Source organism: Micromesistius poutassou (genome assembly GCF_964030765.1).
Source record: "Micromesistius poutassou genome assembly, chromosome: 18".
Classification (NCBI taxonomy): domain Eukaryota; kingdom Metazoa; phylum Chordata; class Actinopteri; order Gadiformes; family Gadidae; genus Micromesistius; species Micromesistius poutassou.
The window spans coordinates 2,543,828-2,569,344 of NC_140288.1; the positions used below are offsets into that span (position 1 = coordinate 2,543,828).

The 25,517-nt window shown below is 44.8% G+C and overlaps 1 protein-coding gene across 1 annotated transcript in view; it reads right to left on the reverse strand.

Moving 5' to 3' along the window:
* Positions 1–19,773: 19,773 nt before the first annotated feature.
* Positions 19,774–25,517, reverse strand: part of brinp1 (bone morphogenetic protein/retinoic acid inducible neural-specific 1) — a gene marked incomplete at both ends in the record, with an annotated part of 74,037 nt that continues 68,293 nt past the window's right edge. The window contains 2 exon segments of the mRNA XM_084482871.1: positions 19,774–20,914; positions 23,172–23,394. Coding sequence (XP_084338997.1) covers positions 19,774–20,914; positions 23,172–23,394 — 1,364 coding nt within the window.

Consider the following 25,517-nt stretch of genomic DNA (forward strand, 5'->3'; position numbering starts at 1 on the left):
AGGTCCAGGGATTAGTCACCCCTGGGTGCTGCAGGGGTGCAGTAATTGTGCACCAGCCTCTCTGGTCACCGGAGGCCGGATCAAAACATGGAGGGAAGAGTGGCTGGCGGTTTAACGCTGGAGGCCACCCCCCCCCCCCCCCCCCCCCCAACCAAGGTTGGCCTGCCCCCGCCCCCCCCCCCCCGTCGCACCATGTTTACCGATTAGCCCCCCCCCCATGCATCAAACGGAGATAGTGGGGGAATGAGCGCCGCGCGAGAGAGGGAGCCGGAGCACCCTGGTGTCAACGGTGACGCAGGCGTTGCTCTCTGTCGACGTTTCATCAGGGCTCCGGCAGCTAAAACACGACAACAATGGGGCTAGGGTTAGGCTCACCGGGTAGAGCGTGTGTCCTATAGAACCCGGGTTCGAATCCTGCCCGTGGTCATTTGCTGCATGTCCTCCCCTCTATCTCCCATACCGTCCTCTCTCATCTCACTCTATGGTAAAGCATACAAATGACCAACAACAATTCGCCAAGCAGGTCTGTTTTTGGTTGGAAACGATCGATTTAAATGGTTTTACCAACAGCCCTCATCTGGAAACCATTGGTCACCAAAATCAGTGTTCAACCAGGTACTGGTGGTTTGGTCATTATCATTTTATATGAATTTCTAAATGGAGAGTCGAAAATGATGGATGGATATGGAAAAACTAATTACATGGTTTAACCAACGGCATCGAGCTGGTAAACATTGCCAACTTTTAATAGAGATTGACCGTATTCAACCCATAACATATGTATGAGCCTGTGTTGCTTCTTTACACAAATATATAATTTGGGTGCATAATGTTAATGTTGATTATGTTGTTCTGTACAATCGGGTCTAGCATTCGATTGAGGAATCGCTGACATTCACAAAGATAGCGTAGTGCATTTTTCACCCTAAAAAGTTTGTCCCGTCTGTTAAATGTTATAGATTATTCTGCTCGTAACACACTATGTGTTATTTAGATGAGAACTAGGGCTTTTTACACTCACTCTTTCAGTGACATGCCCCGGGCTAAAACGTGTTCTGAATGTAATTCAAGCTTTTCTCATATGATTAAGCATATCATAACCATAGGAATGTAGGGAATATTGTACACAAAAGAAATACAACGAGATACAACAAAACATAATGACAGAGAGCCAGACAGAGACAGACAGACACAGGGGACAGATGGAAAGGCACAGAGATAGATAAACATGCCACATGGATAGAAAGACAGACAGACAGACACAGAAAAAAAAACAAGAAAGATGAAAAGACAGACAGATACTGTTGTGGAAAAAGTACAACATTTAAACTCTTACAAGCACAGGGAAACCAGCGAATAAAGTTTAAGGCTTTTATTCAGAACTTTAACAAAGTAATACAAAAGCCGAGCTGCTCTGCAGAACACCTGCTTCTCCAGCTTCGGTACACACTCTATATTGTCTCACTCTGTGATTCCTCCCCTAAGCCCAAAGCCAAGGTTGTTATCAAACAGTGCCCAAACATGGCTTCAGCAGCCACCAACTTCTGCTTTTGTCTTCAAGCACAACTTGAGCCGTTTCTCAATTCGGGTTGCCCAAGCACTGTTCCAATTCCAAGTACGCGAGAACGCGAGTACTGTCGTAAAACCCGGAAGTGTTCTCGATGCGTTCTCGATGAGGCCGTTCTACCGAGAATGCATCGGAGGTGACTCGTGTGGACTTGGGACTGTTAAATATCCCAGAATGCATCATCGAGTCCGCTGCTGTTCCATTTGCAGGTGCGTACTCGCGTTCTTGGAAGTCTGTACTTGAAAGTCCGGACTTGCCAAGTACGTACTTCCAAGTCCGCGAGAACGTATTCCGCGTACTTGGTATTGAGAAACGGCTTTAGTTTGCCACGACACATGGGTGGCAAACCCTCCACCCAGTTCCCCACATCCTTACACCTGGCCTCCCTTATCCATCGAGGAAGACCCAGTTCCCCTCGCTTTCTAACTAGGTTGTCTCAACCTCGTCAGGAGAATACTAGTGTAAGGAATATCAGTGCATACTGGTGGAACAGAACATCTGCTGATCTCTCTGATCTTCAGGAGACTAATCAAAGAAAGTTTTTCCACGCTTGTCTCATTCATATAGCATGTAAGGAAGACTGATTATAATCCTTCTACGGGTATAGTCAAATTCTCCCACATACACATATGCAGACACACATAGACACAGACAGAAAGACAGAAATAGAGCTAGATAGTTATTTGAATCTTGAATAATTTAAAGATAGATGGCAAGACCGAAATATAGACTGATAGAGCCACCATACGTAATGTAGGGGATATTATATGCTGAAGGAACCCAAGAACATCACAAATTGTCAGAGAGAGAGATTGACAGAGACAAACAGGGACAGACACAGAGCTAGATAAATACGGCACATGGCTAAAAAGACAGACAGACACACGAAACAAAAAAAGATAGAAAGACAGATAGACACATATACAAAGACAGAAATAGAGATAGATAGACATTTGAATCTTGGATCATTTAAAGATAGAAAGACATAAATATACACTGACACAGAGCCAGAGACGGCGAGATAGACAGCGAGATAGATGGAAAGATAGAAAGACATAAATATACACTGACAGAGCCAGGGACGGCTGGATAGACAGCTAGATACGTAGACGGACAGACAGACAGACGTGGATGCGGGGGGACGGGGGACGGTGGGGATAGGGGGAGGGCCGGGCATCGTGCCAGCTCCATGTAACCTTGGTGACACCCTTCATTAAGGCGTAGCTAGTCGGAGCCGGTCCTGACACTCTGAGAGAGGCACTAGCCACCAGATGGAGGGGAGGGGAGGGGGGAGAAGCCTCCAAACGCATCACACACACTCTCCATCCGCCCGCTTCTTTACAGTGGACCTGAAGACCAGGAGGAGACAGGCAAGACACGGAGGGAGAGGGAAAGTGAACATGAGAGACAGAGAAGAGAGAGAGAGAGAGAGAAGAAGAGAGAGGACGGGAGAGATGACGAGAGAGATGACGAGAGAAAGAACGAGAGAGAGAGAGAGAGAAGGGGAGAGAGAGAACGACCGAGAGAAAGAACGAGAGAGAGGGAGAGACGAGGGGAACGACCGAGAGAGAGAGAGAGAGAGACAACGAGAACGAGAACGAGAGCGAGAACAAGAGAGAAAGAGAGAAGCCCTAGCATGGTGACAGCTGCGAGCCGGCGCCAGAGCGAGTGAGAGTGTTTTGTGGTTGGCAGAAGGTGCTCCGGTGTTCAGCCGTCGTCGTCGTCGGAGGAGGAAGGCAGATGAAACAAAAAGGTAAAAAGCGAGGCAAACACTCAGGGAGAGGAGGGAGCGCGCGGCGAAGAGGAGCGGGAACGCGTGCAGCGAGCGCAAGCCCCGTCCTTGCCGCACTCTCGACAGCAGGCGGCGTCGACCTCGGGCGATGACCCCGCTGGTGCCGTCAACCTGAGCCGGCGTGAGCTAAAGAAGAATGGGGGGGAGGGGGAGGGGGAGGGGGAGGGGGAGGGGGGGCAGAAGAGGCGAATGCACCCGCATCCCCGTGGGGACATTACTCAAACACGCTTCATTACAGCAGAGAACAAAAAGAAAAGGACAAGAGGGAGAGGGAGTGATACAGCGGGTGAGGCACACAGGGGGGGAACATCGCACCCGGGCCCCGCGTTTCCACCTCATCTAACGCCGAGATTGGGACATGCAGGACTTTTGTCAACAACAAACACACTTTTTTTTTTTTTTTATATACTGTATTTGCAATCGCCATTATGATAAATGTCCTGCTACCAATTACAATTACATGAACATTAAAAAAAAAAAATAATTAACAGAGCAGTGATGAGCAGGACTTTGCTCAATGTTTCATCATGCATCAGAAACTCGTTAACTTCTTGCTCAGGGATGCCTACAGGTTAAAGTCCCCCTGGGTTGAACACAATAACAACTTAGAATCCACTTTCCCCAAATACCGAACAAAAGCCCAATCACCAGAATCGTAAAGGCGATTCACTGAGATCCTCATAGATATGACATAGATATCCACATACAGGACCTCGCTGAGAGTAACAAGAGTAGTACTAGGACAGGGACGCAGCGTTACTCACGGAAAGAGTTCCCCGGCAGCTGATACACTGTTATACTGAAACATAAAAAGTGGTGGGCTGTAGAAAGGCATGAAACTCAAGGAAGTAAAACACGCCACTTCCCAAGACAGATAGGCCTAATTGTCATCGTGGTGATGGCTGGATTTGTTACCACCAGGCCAGCAGATGTTGATGTTGTTTTGTCTGAGTTTTATAGGGAATTAAGGACAATGCAGTTAAACAGAATAGTGGCCCCCGGGGGCCTGGGAGTGGAGGCTGCCAGAATTGCGGGCCTGTTCTGCTTCAAATGCCTGATTAGCCGGCTGACATGAACATTGTCAGGTCCTTCCCATTGTTTTTTTGGGGGGGAAAAGGAAGGAAAATGTGCACAATTACCCGCTTGCCTGTGTTGAACTTCATGTCAGCGAGATTTTCTAGTCTAATGAAATATGTTGCTAGCGTCGTTCCATTCAAGTTGTTTTCCTGAAAATGAAGAGTGTAACAAATGAACCAGCCGCTTTGGTGATTTGGTCGGTTTGATGCATCATTATGATGAACATTGGAACATTGTTTTATTTTCTATTCTTTATCTATGAATCGCCACACTCCGTTGTCGTCAAGTGTATAGCAGGACAACGCTAGCTTAAGCGTCCATGCTATCGCCCCATCAAATGAACAATGCTAATCCTGTTGAAAGACTATTGGATTTATAATCAGTTTAAAGTAAAGAGGCTAGTGAGATTCATGGTTTGATTGTAGCGCGCCATATAGCAACATCACATGTCCTCACCGGGTAAACACACTATGGAGAAGGAGAAACAAGTGTCGAGTGTCCAACAACACTGCCAGTGGTCCCGATAGGCCCCCCCCCCACTGGTCCATCCGTCCATTCCCAGCATACTGCTGTGCAGGGGCGGAGTGGCCGTCGGGACGTCATTATTCATCATTATTCTACTTCAGCGCTCGTCCGCGATCCCCCCCACCCCATCAACAATCGCAATCGCTACGCCACTGGGCTGGTGGTGGGCCGGTGGTGGGCCGGGCTGGGCCGGTCAGAATTCTCCCGGTGGCTTTTAGTGCCCCACTCCGCCCCTGCTGCTGTGCCATGAGAGACAACCAGGGAAGACAAATAACGAGCTTAGTGTTGCTATTCAGAGCACTAAAGGCTGCAGAGTTTTTGCTGGTGGCAGCCTGGCCCAACTATGGCCCACCGCCTAGATGTCAGTGTTTAGCCAGATGTCATCGTTATATAATACCTTCACTGGCAAACTGCTTTTCAACTCTTGCTTTATGAAAAGGCTCCATTTATAATCATACAGTTTCATAAAAATGTCACACTAAGTGTAGAGTCCCCGGGCAGTGCAATGTAACTGGCAGTGTCAGTGAATTAAAAGTAAACATTGGCCAGTTGCTTTGAGAATATATGAAAGCGAGTTTAGTAAAGTATTAACAAAAGTATTAGCATTAGTCATTACACTATGACTGTCTGTTGTCAACGATTTGGTCAACACTTGAATGTCATGCTGTGTCTACATGAGGACTCAAAATATTGCCAGGACTGATAAGATCCATTCCTCCATCATTATAACAATATAACAATATAACGTATTATCACGTCATTACACCATTACAACATATCCCATAATACTGAATCACTCGTCTAAGAGCCTACAGAAAAGACACACAAGCCGGTTTTTAACAGTCTCCCGGCGTACCGTATGGACAGTATAAGTAAGTGAGTCTGTGGGCTGATCAAAGCGGGGGCCCAGCAAGTCTGCTCTTATTTTAAACATAATGGCACCGCTTGCTGCCACGGCAGCAAGGCGGGGGGGGGACGGGGGGGGGGGGACGACGACTGCTGGCCTCTGTCTGCCTGGCAGCGCTCTTTGATGGCGGCCTCGCGGGTGACTCGTTCTTACTTACGGAAGCGCGCACAGCTGTTGAGATTGTGATCAAAACAGATTGAGCCGGGGTTGGCCGCGCAGAGCAGCGGCTACGGCCAGGGGGGGGCGGAGGAAAACAGAAAGATGACGAAGGAAAGACAGCGAGGGTGGGAAGAACAAAAGGAAGGGGGTATAGAATATATATATATATGGTGGGGTACGATGGAAATAGAAAGAACAAATAGAAAGAAATAGAAAGACGATGGAAATAGAAAGTACGATGGAAATAAAAGAAATAGAAAGATAGAAAGGGGAAAGGAGGGTGTTGTAATTGCGTAGTTGTCGTGGAAATACTATCAATCATAACTATAATATACAAATGATATTAAACTTGTATATATAATTACCATTCACATTAAAAGGAATTGTATACATTCTCTCTGTACCTAGAGATACCTCCCCTCGTCTCTCTGAGCTATTAAGATCGTTGTCATTTGCATTGTCATTGTGACCACGAAGTCTGATACTCAGGCCATGCCAATTGACTGACTGTTGCGTAGATTCCTTTAACTGTGTTGCAGCCTTGCAGACGTGTCCCCTACCCCCAGAGTGTATTGAAGTTTAACCGCCAATCCTAAACTCTCCACAAGGGTCACTTCCACTCACCTTTGTTAACTGTGTATTCACGACCCACAATGGCAAGGTTCCCCTATAAGAATCTTTTTTCACCCATTGTCTCACTGAATGTATCCTTGGTAACTTAGCTGCCTGTACTTTCCCATGATCATGCTCCACTAACTGCCACAAATCCCAAGTTTGTTGGGATTTCAATGCAGTATATCTACAGGAACATATGCTGAATTAATTGGATAGGCCCGCAATGGTTTGTCCTTACCCATATCCATTTCCTGTTGCAAGCTACAGCAAGCCAAGCCATTAACCAGAAAAACACAATGAACATCCATTGCCTTTTGTCGCAATAGATGCACTTGCAATAAACCACAGTTGACAATAAATAAAGAGAACGCCTGGAAGAATGAGCACACTTCAACCACCACAACACTAACACCCCCTTTCCCCTCCATAAATACACCCCGTCATCAACTTCCAGGAAAAGTTATTTACCTTTTTACTGGGACACCTAGCAGCACGAGGGGTCAGCTTGACTTAATCCAAACTTCTGAACTTAAATGCACCCTTTAACCTTGCGTCATTGTTTTATTCAAGCCACTTCTACTTCCACTTCTAACTTCTAAAAAAGTATGGTCATCAACCATGCAATATTAGATCAATTGCCAAGAGACCAAGTGTGTTTTCACAGAGGTTTTCCCACAGGACTTACACAGGTACATCTCATTAGACTGATTATGTCCTAGGGCACAGGCTGTAGACTCGACTTTGAGTTTGCCACCAGTGTCCTGGTACATTAGATTAGCAGATCTATAATTAGTGTTATGAGTGACATTTGTGTTTGAACTAGGATGACACTTATCTGTAAAGGGTCTATTGGGAAAAGAATATGATGCAATAAAAAAAACACAAAGAAAATAATATGTAGCCAATCAAAATGCTGTGGTGGTTTGATATCAGTGAGGTACACTTAAGAACAAAACGAGACAATCACAAACTAAGTTTAGTCTCCTCTTCTTGATTGGGTTGCACCAGCTATTTGTAAGTTTGTTACCAAGTTCTTAGTTACCACTTGGAAGTTTCAAACAAGCTTTTTTTTTTTTTAGTCATGGGTAAGTTGAACTTAAGCAGTTTGTTGTCTCTTCCATGTGATGTCAACCAAGTTGTAACAAATCAACACCAAGCTACAATGTGAACAAGGAATTGCTTGAGAAGACCGGAGAGGACATCAATTCACAACAGTCAAAAATTACTTTTATTTACATTTAGTCTAGAATAGCTTTGTGTTGTTGAGCAAAGTTAAAATGTTAGATCTGAACATTAGACACCCACCCTTCCCCATACTTATATTCTTGTATTATTAAACCGATTATCTTTTATCACTAACTGCCACCATTGACAGTGTTTACACCTGCTCAGGGTTAGGTGTAAACATTGAGTAACCACTATGCGCCACCTTAGAACTAGTTTGAGTGGTGCAACCCATTTTGACTTAGTAATGTGTAAACCCAGACTTTGAACTTACAAGGCAGTTTACCGTACTCAGGAGCGAAGAAGGAGAGCTCTGACTAAGGCCCTGTCCACACTAACCCGGTGTTTCAGTTCAAATGGTGACCGTGTTAACTGGTGACCATCCTCCGAATGCGTCGCTTGTTGTCGTGGCTACGGCAGCTGTTGGAAATCGGGAAAAGACTCGTAGCTGTCCTTGCGAATGCCTCTTCGATTTGTTTTCAATAAAATGTCAAAAACATGCCCATCTCATTCGTATTTGGAGTCTAATTGGAAGAAAACTTGTCACGTAGAACCATTTTGAGCCAAAATAAATGGCAAATTAATGTTTTTTTAAAATAATAAATATGGGATTCTAACTCATCATTGCGGGGGAAAAAGATTTCAAGTTGAGATTCCAATCCATTATGCCACAGAGCCTTCATCACCTGCAGTACTAAAAACCGCAACAGTCTTCTTCCTGAGAGCAGGGGGCAGCCGGATCAACTTGTGACCCGACTGTCCATGTTATTATAGACCATGGTATTTGTCTCGTTTCCAAAAAGAAGAGGCCATTACGCCAGTTATTCAAAACCTAATGTTGTGTTTCCCTCGACTGCCTACAACCCAGCTAAAAACACTGTTATGCGCTCTTTCGCATAACTAGTCAGGGGCGTTGTGATCCCTTGAACAACCTGTACGTATGCTTTGTTGATCTGAATAAACGTTGTGCCTCAGGCGACCGAAATGATAGCGAAAGAGGTAGCTTTTCAAAAACTATCGCTGAGGTGGATAAATGTGAAAACTCTGGGTTCGCGTTACAGTGTGGTCAGGGCAGACGGAGGCTTTCAGAGACGACGGCGTTCGGTTGCCATGACGCTGCCACAAGCTTGCGCTCGAGACAAGAGACGCTCATCTAAACAACAATGGCGAGGTGAAATGGAAATGATGATTTCTCTGTGCAATGTACTTAGGTATCTTCAGTTACAACGCGACATACTGTCTCATACATATTTGTTACTCCAACGCCGAATGCGAGCACTGTAGGCTCTACTTGCTATGGGAAAAAAATCGCAAAGACGCCAGTTCAAACCGTACTTGGAGCGGCGTTTCTAAAAAAAAAAAAAAACTCACCTTTGTACTTTTGGTTTGAGACATATTTTTGCTTGTGAGTGAAAACGATAAGCCAGCCGATCAACTGCAACTATCAGCGGATCGCGCGCGCCTGTAATCTAAACAGAGTGGCGTGGCGGGAGTCGCGTTACCATGACAACAGCTGTTTATCAAAAATCATCTCAGTGTGGAACGTGGATGCAAAACATTCCGTGAACGATATGAAAACGATAGTGTGTGGACGGAGATCGTTTTTTTCGTTGCGAATGTGCGTTTTTATATTCACCCGGGTTAGTGTGGACATTTGGGCCTTAGTAGCTGCCTCATGGTTGGTGGACTCATGACTGGCAGGTGTTCCTCGTTGCCAATCAAGCAGCAGCAGCTTTGGACAGCACTGATTATCAAAGGCCTGCGCCTAGTTTCAAGGGTCGCTGTCCAAGGTGCTGGAGTCCTGCTGAACTACTGGAGGTTCTTGGCTGCCTCCACAGTGTGCTGTTTATGAACTAACTACTGACTCAGGTACAGGTCATAGAGAAGCAGGTAGGGTGAGGACATGGCACGCTACGATGCCCAGGGGTAGAGGCCCCCGATATGTAAAATCAAACCCAATTAAACAACTCCAAGTGTACGAAAGGATTATAAATAAGTAAAAAAGGGAATAGTGTTGATGGATACTCATGAAAGATGTGAAGGAACGTTGATGGAAAAAACTGAGTATTTTACCCACTTGGCGTGTTTTCTTCATTAGCAACCCCTAACGTGAATGCAAATTTGGAGCAAGGTCTCATTAGAGCTACAAACCGATGACAGAATTACTTTTTTTTTTGATGTATCAAATGAACTTTTAATTGTGATTAGTAACGGAATTGGCTTCACTAAGCCTCAATCAACATACAATAAGACGTAAAGCCCGATGGACTCATACCCATGCAACTGTCGAATGAGCCGGTGAGTGAGAGAAGGAGGAGAAGGAGCGATGCTGTTAAGTGAATTACTTTTTTAGTTTGACTTGAATTCGTCGGGGACAGATTATTTTTTGAAATCTTTGGTGAGTTGTGAGAAAAAGTGAGCAGAGTACCCCAGGGCACAACAAAGCAGTGACTGGCTTTGTTGTTTAACCATGTAATCATCATCTTTTTAAATTGATGCTGATCGCAATGTTGAGTTGCAACGATGAGGATAGGAATACCCACTGTAACTTTAAATTCTTGTTGTTTTTTTTGCATGCTTGTGTGTGTGCGTGCGTGCGTGCGTGCGTGCGTGCATGCGCGCGTGTGTGTGTGTGTGTGTCTGTTAGAGGCTTGGTGACAGTGTGGGGCAGGCAACATGTCAGAGGAATTTGAAAAAGTGGGATAAGTGTCAGAAGAAGAAGCTCACCTGGGGAAACTACAGAGCTCTCTGGGAAAACAAATCAGTGGTAGCACACTGGTCTTCGTCTGTAGAAGAACATTAGCAGACACTCAATTCAATATTGATACATTCAGCCCCAACAATGTCCAAAATAATCAAAATGTATGATATTATCAATAATATATAAGACAATGGTTCATATAAGACATTGACACATAGTGCAACAGTGACTGTTGTCTTTAAAGTGTCTTTAAGTACACTTTCAAGCAAATATCGAACATTTGTTCAAAAAGATTTTGCTTGTAAAAATGAGTTGTGTGGTTGCTTAGGGGTTATAACCTTCAGTTCCCTCATTAAGACCCCATCCTTTCTGCCTCTTCAAAGCCCTATCCATGCTGTTGGACTTAATTAATAGCATTAATCTTAACGCACAATTACACAATTGAATTAATTGGAAATCGGAAATGTGCCAATTCACTATGAATAATTACATTCCCTCCCTTCCTACCCCACGTTAGGTAACAATAGGCACCGGGGAAAATTAATTGCGGGCGGGAATCATCGTGGACTAATTGCCTGTCGCATACGCGATAATTTGTTTGGCTTTCTGATTTATTTCACTTCAATGCAGCACCAAGGGGCCAAAGGTAACGCCATTGATTAATGCAGGGTGAACTCCGTGAAGCCCCACTAACAATGAGGTGAGCCTGCTGTCCCACTAAATTAATTCATTAACTCTTGCCATTTGGGAACGGTCTCATAATTTGTGAAAATGTGCCTGGGCCACGCGAGGTTAATTGGCCGCTTGGCTCCTAGCCCCCAAGGGGGCCTGTGTGTCCCTAAAAACAGAAGTGACTCCTCAGTGAAAGTAGCACGCTGACCCCCTATACCTGTGGAGGGTGCTTACACTCCTGGGTGATGTTGACCCCAGCCGATACCGCTTGTGACAGACGGGGGGGGGGGCTGAGTGTTATCTGTGTCCACATGAGGCTCTCGCTGTTTGACCAGCCTAGAGGGTAGAGGGGGGGGGGGGGGGGTCAGGAGGGGGGGGGGGGGGGGTCAGTGGGGACCCGAGACGGTCAGGAGAGAGAAGAAGAGCCATTACTGCAGGAGGCTTGGCTGACTGGTTCTGTTTCAAAAGCATGAAGGTTGTGGTTTTATTTTATTGTGTGTGTGTGCGTGCATGTGCGTGCACGTGTGTGTGCACGTGCCTGTGCAGGTGTGTGCATGTGTTTCGGCATGTGCCTGTGCAGGTGTGCATGTGTGTATGTTTGTCTCTGTTTGTCTGTGTGTGCAACTGTGCATCTGGTGTGTGTGTGTGTGTGCGTGTGTGTGTGTGTGTGTGTGTGTGTGTGCATGTGTGTGAGTGGCTGTGCATGCGTGCATGTTTTTATGTTTGTCTGTGTTTGTGTGAGCGTGCATCTATGCATCTGTGTGTATGTATACGTATGTGTGTGTGTGTGTGTGACTGTGTGTGATTGGGTGTGTATGTGTGTGCATATGTGTCTGCGTTTCTGTGTGACTGGGTTTGTGTGTGTGTATATGTGTATATGTGTGTGCATATGTGTGTGCGTATCTGTGTGACTGGGTTTGTGTGTGTGTGTGTGTGTGTGTGTGTGTGTGTGTGTGTGTGTGTGTGTGTGGAGTTGTGCGCATGTGTATATATATATCCCCCTGACAGAGACAGATGGAAGGGGAGCTACCGGATCTACCAGTGGAAGCAGTTTATAGGAACACTGTCAAGGTGGGAATAAGGCAGTTTCTAAACCGTGGCTCTCAAGTCACCACCATCAATCTCACCAATGGCCGTCTGGATCAGACGAGTGGTCTGTGTGCGGCGGTTTGTTAGTGTTCACAGGTTGTCAGATTTGAAGGTATTACACTGCGCGGTCGGGAAGCTGTCGAGACCAACAGCACCAATAGTTGATTGCCCGTGCCATGCGAAAGACAGCCCCGCCGTCGCCAATTTACCGCTGACCCCGAGGGGGAGAGTGGGAGGGTTGCGGTGGGTAGAAAGACAAAGCGGTCGTGAGGCATTTTAACCGGATTCAGAATGGGAGTGAATTATGGGCCGGTCGTGAGAGATGGGATATGATCAGTCAGTTTTGCTTTTAGATGACACAGTTCTTTTTTACGCACCAATTGTTTTTTGTCTTTTATTTATATCGCTAAAAGTGGACACCGTGCACTTATTTTTCGCGGTGAGGCCCTGTGGATTGATGACGTGGCCCGTGAACCGAAATGTTGAAGTGGAGCTTGTCTTTTTACTTTAAAAAGTTGGCCTAAGCTGCAGATTTTACACTGATCTTCCACCCCAAAGAAAGACAACCTGTAAATGAGTGATGTGTTTAATTTCAGCTGCCAGCAAAAACGCATATCATGACAAGATGTTGAGCAGTTATCTGCCGAACTGAGGTCTTTTGTCAGATAACTTTATATAAATATTGTTTTTAAATAAATGAGCCTGTCATCGTCAGATAGTTTATGTTTGGATGTAATCACACAAAACAAAAATTAATCTGAAATGTACAGGCAAAAAAGAAAAAGGCTTATGGAAGCAGACTGGCAAATAGATGTTGCATTGGTGCGTCAGTGAAAAACTAACAGACACAAACTTTCACAAGATGATGGATATTGATGGCCAAATTATTCACAATATTCAAGAAATATTACCCCATTACCCATATCATGCCACTATTATTCATGTCAAGGCTAATTAGGTAATTTCCCCCTTTATATACTATTTTCTGTAATTAACAATCTTGCTACACTCATTCCGATGTCTTTTGATGTACGCATAGAGCTGACCTAGATATGCATAACGATGTGTATGTCAGCCAAATTCGCTGAAGGGTGACAAGGGATATGCCGCTCAAAAATTCACGCATAACTTAACCTCCATTCATGCAATTTTCTCCAAAATTGATGAGCTCAAACGAGCACATTTACTGGTAGCGTGCAGCACTAACACTGCCAGGGATTAGGGGTTCACTGCCGTGCTACAGGTCTAAGCACTGCCTGGACGGTTAGATCATTTGGATAAAGGGTCAGGTTAAGCATAAACAACACGGGGTAATATGAGCGCCAGGAAATTCATTTCTGTAATTCTGTTATGTTTTATTATTGAACCCTGGAGCACCTTTATTGGGCACTTTCTTACCAATTGAATGCAGAGAATGTCGAAACATTGTAGTATCAAGGGTTAGGGTTCACCAGCACTGCATTGGCGCCGGATGTGCAGAGCACGTAAGATGTGTTTGTTGTGGTGGTATGTTTTCCGTTTTGCTTTCCATTTCATTCGGGGTTCATGGAGTTATCCCACCGGGGAATAGGGAGACCAATGTGTTGTGGAGTTTTGAAATGGCAAGAATTAATGAAATCGCAGAAGAATTGACCTGTACGTGAACCGGCCATCCCAAGAGTAAAGTGGGTAGATGGCAGGGAGCGCTTTTGCAATCGCTGTTTCAGGACTCGATGATAAATGTTTAGTTTAGTTGTATTGGATAATATGTAATGCCCAGGCAACCAAGAGTTCATTCAATAGCAAAGCGAGGGGCATTTCTCCGAGGCTGGGAGATGGACGGCCGGTCTGTTAATCTTTCAGAGGATTTAATGACATCCCGATTGATAGGAGGACAGAAACATGTGAGCGTGTTTGATCAGTGGCCTCAAAGTTAATTGGCCCCGACTGACTGGCTGCTCCAATCACCTCTCAGATCTGACGGCTGATTGAAAGAGGAGAGGACAGGCAATGTCAACAAGTAGACTTTCGAAATCCCAGCCTGGTTAAGAAACGGGAGAAGTGTAAGAAACAAAGGCATGGAGTGGAATGGACTGCTTCTTGTTGATCAGATTAAGAAACTTAATTATCATACCTCCCGTGTCCTGTTTCACTGTCTGCTACGACTCTCAGACACTTCTCAGATTCTAAAAAATTAAGGCGTCAACCACTTTATGTCTATTTATATTATGTCCCCTGTACTTTCTCTCTGTATTTTCTCTCAGCGAACAGTACTGATATTTGGTGAACTTCTCCCCTCTCCCACAGCCACCTCTTTGCAAAATGTCAATAGCACGTTAGCCTTCACACTTTCCCTTCCGTCATTCACACCAGGTTTCCAGAATAGAAACTGCCCTGGGGTGTTAGTATCTATAGCTAACATGAGGCACAAATAGGCTTTTTCATATCTCACAGGAAAGTGTGGCGTCTGCTTAGAGGTAGCGCAGTTAAGCTAACAGTAACGTCAGCTCCCTTAGCTTATTCCTATGTCATGTTTGGATTACGTTACACTTCATTCTAGATATCTTTTGCCTTTGTAGTTTTATATTTTCATTCATCTTCCTTCCTCTTTTTTGGGGGGTTTTCCCGTCTCTATTTGGTTTACTGTTTACTGGCTACTCTGGGCTTTTGTGAACTTTGAGAGATCTGTCTCTTTAATGTCTTTCCAGGCATAAACATTTGCCGTGATGAGGTGGGGGAATAGCTTCCTGCACGCATGATGTGAACAAGAGGGACTGAGTGAAATGGAGGGTGTCAAGAAAGGGGAATATAAATCTGCTTTTACATTAGCTCAGGGAATGGGAGCTTGTTTATGGTTGTTGTTGTCGTTGCCTTTTATGGAACTTGGCAGCACAGATGTTGCTGTGTGTACCCCAGTTAGAAATTCCAAACTCTTTTTACGACCTTCAAAAAGTGTACAAAACAAAATGTATAATGTAAATAGCAAATGTACACACCAAAATGTTAAATGATCGATTCAATTGGGATCATATTATGTTGTTTCATGGATAGTATTACTGTGTTGGTGAAATACGTTTTAGATGCATCAACTATCACGTTTGAACAGTGTTGAATAAAGCGTTTTGCCGCGTGTTATCCAATTTTTTTTCTCGACACAAAAAAAATGATGCCTCCATGTTTTCTATCTTTTCTTGATTTATACAATCATTTGAATCAGCTTCCGAGGTAATTATCGTCAAAAGTGGACACCTGCAGCAAAAGTGCCTGCTTCAAACCCAAACTGGTCTTTTGGTTCCCTCCATGAATGCCGCAAAATAACTGCTTGAAGAGGACCACAGACCATCACTCATGACGCATGACTGACATTCTCGGATCAAAGATGATTACCCCTGTCTGCTGTCACACCCCACACCGGCTCTGTCATTTCCAACCAATTTGTTTACATCTCCTATTTGAATCTTTCCATTAAATGATGAAGAGAGACTGGATCAACGTCAAAGGGATGTGTCTCGTCCAAAAGCAAATGTTTAGTTTGCAGCCCTTCTACAGCGAGTTGCACTTTACCAACCATTCCCAATTTCTCAGGGCGTACATGGTTGATATTGTTCCAAGCAATTTTAAGTCTAAGAGATGAAGCTTTAGACGTTTCTTCATGTAAACCATAGAATAGAGAGAAGCAGATTCTACAGAAAACATTTAAAAGGTTACAAATCATATCCTGTTAAAACTAGAGGCTCACAAAGTAAATGTCAAGGTGGATTTATTTATATTCTGCCTTGAATACAATCCACTTTCCATTTTGACTGACAAAGCCACAGTTGGCTGAGGACAACGTTTTTATCTTTGGTATACGTTTACAATAATAGCATTCACATCCACTTTTAAATGGAAAACCTCAGGTCTCCATTCTTGGTCCTATCCTTTTCTCTAGGAATTATTCTCTCTGTACCTAACGTAATATTTTTATTGGCATTAAACTACTTTATACAGGAGCTTTTGGTCCTGTATCCACGCTCGTCATGCTTCCTTAATCCTTACAGGATTGTGGTTACTTTAATTGATGTCTCCTTGTTTATCTTTGCCATATTTCTCTGTTAGCAAATTTTCTTTCTTTTATCTTTGTAGCGGTTAATCTGTTTTTGTGGAATACACAAATTGCTTTTCCAGTTCATTAATAGACAGAATCTTTAAAACTGCCTTTTTAAATTTAGATTCCAATAAGTGCTATTTTATTATGCTGTTTTTAATGTTTATTTTATTTTAACAGACAACCTTGATTATATTCCAAATAAATTATAAATTTTCTCTTCTGAATTTTGATATTTAAATAAGGTGTCACTTTATATACTTTTATGTATCATACCTTTTTCATTTGTATATAAAAAAGATATAACACACACAAACAGAAGCTCTATCTCTATCTAGCGATATGCCTGAAAACGGTCATTCAGTTTACAGCATAATAATATACTATCTAACATGAATGAACTACCATAAAACTATTTTTACAATGACATCATTAAGTGATTTAATTATTAGGATTGATGAGATTGAGTTGTAAATGCACAAGGATGTGGTGTTGTTGGGTGGTGTGTATAGCCTACACTTCTTGGCCTGCTAAGATAATCAAATATAAAGTGGGCCAAAGTTATTGAAAAAACGTTTCAATAACGCTGAGTAAGGGAATACAGAAATACAGGACTTGATGTGTGTTAGTTGCTCTTAAAACCAGATTAGGAAACAAAAAACGTGGCTCTTCTTATTAAATATAGCCTTTTAATGAGAAATAGAGTATTATATGAAACATTCATTTGAAATAAGCTGATATAATGATCTCAACAGAACAGCAAAAAGGTACATAGGCAAAGTATTAGGAGCGGCATCTTCAATCAAATATATCCATGTGATATACATATGCGACACTGCGGTGAAAGAATGAAATAGTGGCGAGTATTAAAGAGAAATGTGTGCTTGTTTCACGGATTAATTATGCATTGGCGTAGCGCTAAATCATAATATACAATATATTTTGACAATATCAAAACAGTCATAAATTGACACACTTTTTGACTTAGAATTAAATTATTCACATGAAACATGGGTAATTCTGTACTTTGTGCTAATGTACTCAAATGGAGAATTTTCCTTCTTCTTTTTAAATAGCAGGATTGTTTTTTCTCGTAAATTTTGTGTTACATACCTTTTTGCTGTGATTACTTTATTTGAAACAGAATTATTATTTACATATCGTACACGTATCGTACACAATGGGGCCAGGAGGGGAGGAGTGGAGGGAGTGGGGGGAGGGGGAGGAGGGGGGGGGACGGGAGGGGGAGAAGAAATATCCACCTTCACTTAATTCTCCTGCTGGTGGTTGGGTTTTCCCCACGAACGGTTGAGGGAAACACTGCTCTTACAGTTTGAGATGGTGGGGGGGTTGTGGATCCAAAATCTATGCTCTGAAATACTGCTAATCAAATACCGTTGTTGGAGTATATTTCCTCCACCTCTAAACATGTTAAAGGGATATATAACAGGCACTTAATAATGCTAATAATAATAACAATAAAAAAAAAACGTGAACAAATCAAAACAAATAATAATAATATTAGGTAGTGTATTTCGATAGTTCCCTTTGATGATTGTAAGTGTAAAAAAACAACAACAGTTAGTGTTTTGGCAGCAACAAAGAGGAGAATGTCTAAAATTCTGCAATGGCAATGTCTGTAAATCGATACCACGTTTGCAAACAACACAACTGCATGTAGAAGGAGGGAACTTAGAATGATTTACATTGCAAAATAGGTATTTTAAACTGTAATACAATTACTTCTATGGTCCGGTATTTTTTTTTCTGTGGTACATTGGTTTCTGCAATGCGCTGAAAGACATTTCCCCCGTTGCCAATGCCATATACTTTCTCTCGTAGTTTCCTGTGACTCTGTGCTATCTTCTACTTAGAAATCAGCTTAATAGATAGACTTCAGGAAGAAAAAAATAAATCGGTGCAAATTTTCCATATACTGATAAAAATACAGGAGAAGGGGGGGGGGAGGTTTGCCTGTGTTGGGATGGTCTACCTTGGGAGAGTGTATGGCTTTAAACTGGTCTTGGTAAGTGATGCGGGTGAGTGTTTTCCTCTTGGTGTCGCCCAGAGAAGCTCCACAAGTCAGCAGTCACGACATGTACGTTTTTGCGAAGCGTTTCTTTTTACAAAATAGCATTTTGATTGTTCCTCTTTTTGGGGGACTAAGATATCGCACCGCTCTGAGGGTAGCGTTAGCCTCGTGAGGAAAGAAACACAGCTCTATGGGGAGAGAAAGAGAGAGACAAAAGGAGAGAGAGAGAGAGGGAGACAGACAGAGAGAGAGAGGGAGCTAGGGAAGGGGAGCCAGACAGCAAGAGAGATAGAGAGAGACAGAGAGAGACAAAGGGGGAGAGAGAGAGAGAGACAGACGGAGAGAGAGAGAGAGAGAGAGCGTTTTCCGCTTGCAAACGGAAGTTGCGTACTTTCAAATGAGACATTCAGTTCAACGGACAGCAATAAGCATCAAGCTAAAAACATAAACCCAACCAAAGGAAATCAAGAAAAAGGTACACACACACATAGACTGTACTATATATAAACAGCTGGCTTCTGTTCATTGACACGACCTTGGACGGCTGCCCTGTCGGGGTTTGCATCGGTGCGTCCCACAAAGAGCGATGCAGAGTAAGTGTGGATCTGAAATGTAGTAAAGTCTATACCTTATATGTAAAGTACTTGTTTACAAGGCTATTTTACCCCTTAAAATGTAGAAACATTTTAAATATTAAACCGCCCAGTGCTTTGAGCGTCGGCTGAAATAAAAGGATGATATCTGTTCTGCCATTGTCTTTAGTATACCTTTTTAAAAACATATCTTCTTTAATTCAGTAAAGAATGGCAGTTTCAGATACAACCTTTGTTCCCTCTGATTAAAACAAGGCCTCTTTTTCACCAAAAGATGTATTTATTTTCTTTGTCGTTTTTTTTCACTTATTAGTTTTTTTTTCCTTTTTTTTCAATATTCTTTTTGGGAATGACAGACATGCTGGGACAAATATGATACAGTCTTGAAAGTGGTCAATCAATCAATCAATTCTTCATCGGCCCCCCCGAAAAAAGACTCTCCGACAGCGGGCGTTCCATTTTTATCCGCTTTTAACAATTACACTTACAAAGTTGTTAATATAACATCGAAAGGCAGAACAAAAAGTGTCCGAAACGAAAAAAAAACAAAAACAAAAAGTGAAATCCGGGTCACGATCAACACCTCCCCTCCCTCCCCTCCCTCCCCGCCCCCCCCCCCCCCTCCCCGACATACAGTTTTACTCTGTTCCGGCAAGCTTTTCCTCCCGCTCGCCCCCCCCTCTTCCATCCTCAATCGCCGTGGTTTCTCCCGCTCTCTCTCCCACACACCTCTCCGCCCACGCGCTCCTCAGCCTCAGCAGAGTTTAGTAGTCAGGTGATCTGATTGTTTCAGTATCTCCGTGTTGTACATGTCCAGCGCATGGTTCACGCGGATCATCTCGCTATTGTTAAGCTTGAGCCTGTGCTTCAGCATACACGAAAACAGATCCAGCTGGGGCTTCCCGGGGGCCACGGGCGGGGCCAGGCGGTTGATGCGGTCCCTGATGTCCAGCAGCAGGAGCATGACGGACGACGACGAGTAGAACTGGGTGCCCTGCGTGTACGACTGGTTCACCTGCTGCACGGCGCTGCGGAGCAGGTCGGCGTTGAAGCGCAGGCTGTAGCCGAACACCTGGATGTCGGAGATCTTGATGTAGATCTGCCGCTTGTTGGGGTCGCCCAGGTCCACGGGGCCCTGGCCCGTGTCGTTGCGCAGGCCCGTGGGGATCTTGGCGCGGCTGCGCAGGTAGATGTGCACCGTCTCGAAGAAGGTCTTCCAGCGGTTGCCCAGCAGCAGGGTCCAGTTGAAGCACTGCGAGTTGGCCAGGCGCACCTTCTCCCAGCGCGGGTAGCCGTGCTCGCCGAACGGCATGCTCCAGCCCTCCGAGTGGCTGCCGCTGAACGGGTTGACGTAGACGAAGAACATGGGGTCGATGCTGCTGTTGCGCATCTGGCAGATCTTCATGGACAGGCCGATGATCATGTGCAGGTAGTCCATGCGGTTCTTGTTGCTCTTCAGCGTCAGGGACATGCGCTTGCGCCAGCGCGGGTCGAAGAAGGTCTCCAGGCGGATCTCGTTGCTGATGAAGGTGGTGTGGATGTAGAGGCGCGAGTCCATCTTCTGCAGCAGGTACTTGAGCTCCAGGTCCTGGAAGTCCAGGTCCGTCTCGAAGCTGATGAACTGCTCGCTGCGCTCCGAGTCCACGTTCTGCGGCTCGCAGCGGCCGCGGTACAGCTTGTAGCCCTTGTTGCAGGAGCCGCACTGGGAGATGTTGGCCAGGCTGCACATGGCGCAGCTGTTGTTGCCGCCGATCACGCAGGGGATGGGCCGCTGGCAGAGGGTGACGCCCGTGTGGCACACGCACATCCGCTGGCTCTCCAGGAAGGTGCCCCAGAAGCCGTTCTCGTTGCAGTAGAGGAAGGACTGCACCCGGTTCAGCCACTGCATCACGGACCTGCGGCGTCAAAAGACAAAGAGGGATGGCACTAGGTGAGGAGACGTCGGGATCAGGCATCGCATCAATAGTCCCCCCAAAAAAGGAGTCATTGTTGTAATTCGTTTTGGGGTGTAGTTTGATAAAGTGTTGGTGGCAGGTGGACTAGAATATTTCGTTTTAAAGTGGGTGGAGTCCCTTTATTTCCCTGAAGCAGGGCATCCCTGGGCAGCATTTCAAGTATTGCTATGCGAATCTCGTCTCTCCCCCCGCCCCTCAGGCGTCGTTTGCTGTCATCTTGACAGTAAAGAACTTCCTTTGTGACCATTGGATGTGAATTCTAAATCCCGATTTTCTCAGACGGGAAAGATGAGCTCAAGGTTGGCTTGACATGCTAATAAACCTTGAGTGGTAACTATGACAGATGACCTTGAGATTTGGAAGGCCTCGGAAATCCATCCCCAAGCCATTCCTCGACACAAGGCTGGTCTAGATTAGTATGAACCGTTGATGCTAACCATCTTTAACCTCTCTACTTTTTGCTTCAACTACAAAAAGAATTGTTTCTATGAAACAAAGTCGACAAAGCCGGAGATCATTCCTACGAATGTATATTTTTCTCAGTAGCAAAAAAAACAAGTCTAACATTTGCATATGTCCTCTAAATACACTGTACAGCTTATTAAAAAGCTGTATGTAGCACATCAGTGATCTGTCAGTAACCTAGCAACAGTGTGCCGCTTTATTCAATGGGATGCTCTGAAAACATACATGGCCTGCTCTGAAAACAAGCCTGGTGTACAGAGCGGCCACAGATCCTGAACTCAAGTAGTACTCGGTTTAGTCTGTGTTTTGCTTTAGTCTCCGCTCATAATTGCACGCGCAGGCAGAGCAATCACAATAACTGCTCAATCGAATGGATTTGCATTAACTGTTAAGATTGTGTTATCTCAAGTGCTCGTCTGAAACACGTAGCAGAAGACGGCCGTCGTTAATATGCAATTGCGGGGCGTCTCGCTGCCACTTCCAGCCCTTCCTTCGCCTTTTTGTTTCCCGACTCTCTTCTGAAAGCCAAGAGGCTTGGCGTGGTCTCTCCGAAGGGAATCGAAAGGCGGGTGTGAAGAAAGCCTTTTTTTTTTCTTTCTCATGAATGAGAACCGAAATGTATGTAATGGCTCATCAGACAATTTTGATGCTTAGATGACGTGTCATAAATCAGAGCCACCTCCTGTGTCTGAGCCGTAGGGAAGCAGGGGGAGGCCCATTTCACCACAGAGAGCACGGACCGCATGCAGATGGCTGGAAGTGTAATGGCAGCAATACCAATAAGAGGTTGTATGATAGGAAAAAAACGATTTTATGAGTTTTTTTCCCCAAGATGAATAAAGGAGAAAGGGTTATCACGACATGGGGAACGTGAAAAAAAAGCATAAAACATGCGGTTTTATGTTCAGATGCAAATTAATAGTTTGGTACAGGGGTTTTTCAGGATGTATACCCATTCGAAAAAAACAAATATGGGACACTTAAACCTGTCACCAGCCACGAGACGGAGAGATGCAAAGATGTAATATAAAAGTACATATTAACACAAGTGCCTTTTGCAAAGCGTGCTTAGCAGGAGATGGAAAACAGCAATTTGAGCTGATAATGTTAAGTCACACAGACGCCAGCCAACAAAACGCAGGGTACAGTGCTGTCAGGCAGTCGAGGTGCAAAGTCAGGCACAGCGAATGCAAACTGCAGCTCTTTGATAACGCTCTGGAACAGACCGTTGCCAACTTTGCCCAATTGTGTAGGTTTTGCAACTTTTTTTGCATGACAGTTGACAACTCTGCAGTGAAGGCCCTTTAAATGCCATTTAAATGAGCATTGCAATCGAATGTGTGCGTGTGTGTGTGATTGACAGGTTGTGAGTGTGTGTGTGTGTGTGTGTTAGCACGTGCACGTCTTCTTCTTTCTTCAACTTCATTCAAATTCCATCAAGCCTTCTTGTTAAACACCCGCCTCAGTACTGAATTCCCATTAAAAATATATATATAAATAAATACACAAAGGTTAACTTCAAAATACAACATTGAAAGTAAACCTGAGCACTCAGCCTCTGAGCGAAGCATAAAAATAAACCACGACACCATCCAATCCCTAAAACAACAAATATCCCATGTCCTAATCACGCCGCTCTGTGACAAAAAACAAAAAGCAACCCTCCCCCCCCCCCACATCCAATTTCCACCAGGGCTCCACAGGAAACAGGACCCCGTCCCCCCGCCCTCACCTCTCCCTAGGCATCTGGTGGTTGGGGTTGTGGTGACAGCGGATGCTCAGGCCAAAGAGCTTGCGGGCGGTCCGCTGGATCTTCAGCCTCTGGACCTCCAGGGAGCTCTGGAGGAGGCGATAGCGGGCCTGCAGGTCCCAGTCGCTGCCCCACAGGAGGTGCACGCTGCTGACGGGCAGGAAGTGAGTGGAGGGCAGCCTCTTCAGGAAGGACTTGAACTCATCTGGAGGACAGAGGGGGGGGTGGCACACACAGAGAACACAGAGGTGAGGCGGGGAGGGACAGGGAGAGAGACAGAGCAGGGGGGGAGCGGGGGACGAGGGTGGAGGGGATGGGGGAGAGAGGGGGATGAGAGAGAGAGAGAGAGAGAGATAGAGAGATAGAGAGGGATGGGTCACGGAAAAATAGAAAGGGAAGGAAGAGGCGAGATGGGCAAGGGAGTTAGGGTGGGGCGGAGAGAGAGAGAGATGGATATGTGACAGAACAAGAAGAGGAATGAGAGAGATCGAGAGAGAGAGAGTGAGAGATAGAGAGATAGAGAGAGAGGGAGAGAGAGATAGAGGGACAGAAAGAGGAAGAGAGAGAGAGAGAGAGGGAGAGAGACAGAGAGAGAGAGAAGGAGCGGGATGTATAGAGAGAGAGAGAGTCCGAGAGAGAGATAGAGAGGGGAGGGAAACATAAGTGGGGAGGGAGAGTGGGGGACATGGCAACGTGACAGAACGAGTCGAGCGATAAGAGAGAGGGACGGGGATGGGGGAGAACGTGGAAATAATGAAGGTTGACAGCAAAAGAAGGTGAGAGGGGAATACAAGTTCAGAGTGGTGGGGGTGGTGGGAGAGTCGGCATATGTGAGTGGTACTGAGCAGGGGCGGGGAGGGCGAGAGAGAGTGGGATTGAAGTCGATCGAAAAGGTCCTTGCCAAGGGGATTGTGTTTGAAAATGTTCAACCTAAACCAAGTCCATTTGCTGTATACCGTCGCACCAAAACAAAGTATTTGTATAGTATTTGTATCAGCTCAAAGTGTGTCATGTGTTTTGTATAATAGAAAAGGTTAGCCGTTTAATGAATCTATCTCTTTCGCTCTCCTCTCTCCATCCCCATCCCCCTCTGTCCGTATCTCTCTCCCTCCCGCTCTCTTTAAAGCTCAACACTTTGTATTAGGTTTGACAGAGATGTGATCATTCAATCAAAATTCATCTCTCCGTGAATAAAGGAACCTCCCAAAGTCAGCTAGCTACAGCAAGGCACAGTAAAATGACTAATGGATGTAACACCCATTACACCTTCTTACACACCGTATAAATAATATACTAATTACACTAAACATTCTCAAAGACAATGAATTAATAAAACATAACAGTCCTCTTAATATTCAGGTGCAGGTATAGTTTGTTAAATTCCAACGCTATGGCATGGCATGTCATTTCACTACCCAACACAAAAAGAAAGACTATCGTTCATCCTCGCTTCATAAAATAAACCATGGCACCGATTTGCAATCATGATCATTTGAGACGTTTTATAGCTGTACGCTTTTAAATCCGGTGAACTGCAGTGAATTTGTCCAGTTGAGGCTAATAAATTAGAGTTTATATTAGTCGATTTAGTATGACCTTTACAATACAGCACACGACGAACACAGTGTGTCCATCATACACAGAGACACTCTAATGAGAGTCGCATTGAACAAATTGTCGTCGTAGGCGTACAATCACAAATCATGTTCTCCCTCACCCATTGCAAGCAGACATACCCAAAAAACACAACACAACTTCATTAACCAGTGTTAATGAAGTGACACACAAACTTCACCCAGTGGCTCCGGGAGAGATTAAGGACTGGTACCGCTGTTTGTGCGGCCCTCGGAATGCTAATGACTTCTTGCTATGGTGCGTTTTTCCACATAACTATGCTAGTCTCTGCTCCACCTGGCAAGGTGTGGGGGGAAAGCGGTCGGCCACAATGCTGCTGCCGCCTACCCCTCTGAAACAGAAGGTGTTCAAATGGGGCTCTTGAATAATGCAACAGGGGCACTGTATTGCAGATTGGCTTGCTCAGGCGCCAACACGCACGGGGCTGCGTTCATTGAGTGTTCTGCAGAAGGTTACTCTTGTAAAAAAATTGGCAACACACCCACACGTATGAGTCTGGCTTTTTGAATGTGTGAGTGAAATCTTCTGTTTGTTTTTGTGCGCCTGTTTCAGCGTGGGTTGTTAATACAAACAATTAGCCGGCTATTAGTCATTGTCATGTGTTTTGCCAGTTCTCCGTCAAAAGTGGAGGTCTGCTTATGTTTTCCAAATCAGGTAAACAACCTCGCCGACTTCCCGACTTCCCCACATTCA